The 3,088-nt window shown below is 64.5% G+C and overlaps 1 protein-coding gene across 1 annotated transcript; it reads right to left on the minus strand.

Moving 5' to 3' along the window:
• Positions 1 to 981: 981 nt before the first annotated feature.
• LOC131811757 (skin secretory protein xP2-like) lies at positions 982 to 1,941 on the minus strand. Its single transcript, XM_059140545.1, has one exon. The coding sequence runs from the start codon at positions 1,939 to 1,941 to the stop codon at positions 982 to 984; it is 960 nt and encodes a 319-aa protein (XP_058996528.1).
• Between the last annotated feature and the right edge of the window lie 1,147 nt (positions 1,942 to 3,088).

Consider the following 3,088-nt stretch of genomic DNA (forward strand, 5'->3'; position numbering starts at 1 on the left):
GTAAAAGGCTGATATCTAATAGGTATAAAGAACTCCTCAAACTCAACACTCAAAAAACAGAAAATCACATTAAAAAATGGGCAGAAGACACAGACACTTTTCTAAAGAAGACTTACAAAAGACGACTAACAGACACATGAAAAAAATGTTCATCATCCTTAGCCATCAGGAAAGTTCAAATCAAAACCAGTTTGAGATACCACCTTCCACCAGTCAGAATGGCCAAAATTAACAAGGGAAGCAAAGAAACAAAAGAAACCCCAAAAACAAGTGTTGGAGAGGGTGTGGAGGAAGGGGAACCCTCCTACGCTGTTGGTGGGAATGCAAGTGGGTGCAGCCAGTTTGGAGAACAGTGTGGAGATTCCTTAGGAAATAAAAAATAGAGCTTCCCCATGACCCTGCCGTTGCACTCGTGGGTGTTTACCCCAAGGATATAGATGTTGTGAAAAGAAGGGCCAGAAAAGCCACAAAAAGCTTTGGCTTGTGTCCACAAAAGCCATCGGCGGAGAGAGCCGAGATACCCTTCAGCAGCGGAATGAGCGAGGAAGACGTGGTCCACATGCAGCGCGGAGTCCTCGCAGCCGTCGAAGGATGAACACCCGAGCTCTGCGCCCGCGCGGACGGGCTGGAGATCGGGCCGAGCGCCCCGAGTGAAGTCAGTCAGGCCGAGAGATCGACCGTCACAGGGTCGTCACAGGGAGAATCGCGTGGGGGACACGAGGGGACACGGGGAATGAAGGGGACCGACGCGGGAAATGAACCACGAGAGACCACGGACGGCAGCAGACGGAGCTTCAGGGCGGAGCAGGGGTGGGGGAGGCGAGCCGGGACCGCGCGGAGCGGGGCACCGGCTGCAGGGAGCGCCGCGTGTTCTTCGCACGCGGGGACTCGAGGCCGGGCCGTCAGGGGCCCGCGACGCACTGCGGCGGCACAGCTCTGGGCCTCCCCGTCCACGACGAGGCGGAGACGTGCGGTCGGGCTTCAAGATGACGCCGACTTTGTCGGGACTCTCGGAGCGGCCGGTCCGCCAGGCTCGGGGGCGGCCTCGGGGGCGGCGGGGCGCCGGGCAGGAGCAGCGGCCGCCCTCGCGCGTGCCTCGGCCGGACCCGCTCCGACGAGCCCGCGGGCTCCCGGAGTCCGGGCAGCAGCAGCGCCGCGCTCCGCTGGCCGGGGGCGGGGGCCGGGAGGCCGCGCCGACTGGAGCAGCTGCAGCTGCTTCTCCCGACGAAGCCCCGCGGCGCGCGTCCCCAGGCGGCGAGGGCGGACCTCACGCACCCGGTGCCCTCCCGCCCGGCCCGCGCGGCTGTCGCTGCGAGGGTCGCCTGAGCCGTGAGCGTGTCCGCGGCGCCGGCTCTGTGGGGCCCGAGCGACCGTGACCGCCGGGGCCGGGGCCGGCCGAAGACCGAGGTGGGGACGCGGCCCGGGGCGGCCCCTCGGCCGACGGGCGCTGGGTGGCCTGTCCCGTGCGCAGGGCATGGCCCCTCGGCCGGGACCGCGCGCCGGGTTCCCGCTCGGAGACGGGGTGCGCCGCGGCCGGCCTCGGGCTCCGCCGCGCTGCGTGGTGGCTGCGGAGCAGCCGCGGGCCTGGGTGGCCGTTGGGCAGGCCCGGGCGGGCTCCGTTTGGGCCGCCGGGCTGTGCGGGCCGGGGGCGCGGCGCTGCGCGGTGTCGTTCTCTGCTTCCTCGGCGCAGGGGCAGCGGGTGCGGACGTGTCTGCGGCTGACCTTCCCGGAGTGCAGGGGCAGGGCCTCCTCCCGCAGCCCCCTGGCCCTGCCGGCACCCCTCCCCTCCCTGCCCTGCTCCCGCAGCCCTGCTGCAGCCGGTCCGCCGCAGCCCTCGCTCGGCCCTGCCCGCCGCCCCTCCCCTGCCCGCCGCCCTCCTCCCGCAGCCTCTGAGGACTGACGGCTGCAGCGCCCAGTGCCGGCGTAATGAGCCCCATTCATTTCCTGCCGCTGGCATATGGCATGTCATTGTCCTCGGTCACCCAGGCAGAAGTGATGCAATTTGCTGGCATGTCCTGCCCCGGCACAGACCGTCCACCCCACTGAGCCCCCGAGAAAACAACAGAGGCCGCGGAAGGGCAGCCAAAGCTTCACAGCCCCATCGCGCATGCGCACAGGCCGCAGGGACGGGCCCTCGTTCCGCGGAGGGGAGGGAGGGGAGGGAGGGGGGGAGGGGGTCCGCCCGTCTGTCCCTCGGTCTGTCCCTCGGTCTCGGGTCTCCGCGCCTAACTAGGAAGAACGCCCGAGTCCTTGACACTAATGGGAACCTCAGGACATCCCTCCCGAGCCTCTGGTTCGAGCCTCTTGTGTTTCTCCTTCTGCACATCTCGGCGGAACGCGAGGCAGCGAACCGGGAACGAGCAGACATGGGGATTTCGGTGCCTCTTCAGGGATAGGGAGCCAAGTCCCCCTAAGGTGACCCCTACCCAGAAAGGATGGAGGCTTAGCGAACGGTCCGGAGAGAAGAACGGGGCCCGCATCCTACGGGGCAGTGCTTCCTCCAGAGGGTCAGAGCAGAAGACTTCCTTGCAAGGTTTCAGTAAGGTCCGCATCCTGGTGGAGTTGGGGTTTTGCGAGAAAAGCCATTTTGAGTGTCTGAAGCCAATTTGAAAACAGGCACAAGTGTTTCGCTCCATATGGCTTGAGTTTTCACAACAGTGATAATAACATCCTAAAATCGGAGGCTGATGTGATCCATCCCATAATGGATTTGAGCAGGACCTAATGATTCACATGTTGTAAGGACACGGGTTCCCCTTGTATGTGCTCTTTTGTTCCTGAAGCGCATTTGTGGGCGAGCTGACTCCCAGCCCGGCCGCTCCCAGCCGCCCTCCAGCGCAGACAAGTGCGCCCTCAGTACAGCTGAAAGTAACCCTGCTGCCAACAAGGGCCGCCCCGAGGGCGCAGCGGGCCTGTGAACCACTGCCTGCCCCGCTGATGAGGGCGCACAGATCCGTGGCCCACCGAACCATCTCTCTCATCGCCATTGTCAGTTTTCTGAGAACAGGTTGTTGGGGAGGATCCCCTGATTCCTTCTACCTCCTGTGATAACCTGAGGGCTCCTCCTCACTGGGGATGAAGGGGGTCC

The sequence above is a fragment of the Mustela lutreola genome, chromosome 11 (assembly GCF_030435805.1).
Source record: "Mustela lutreola isolate mMusLut2 chromosome 11, mMusLut2.pri, whole genome shotgun sequence".
NCBI classification, from domain to species: Eukaryota; Metazoa; Chordata; class Mammalia; order Carnivora; family Mustelidae; genus Mustela; species Mustela lutreola.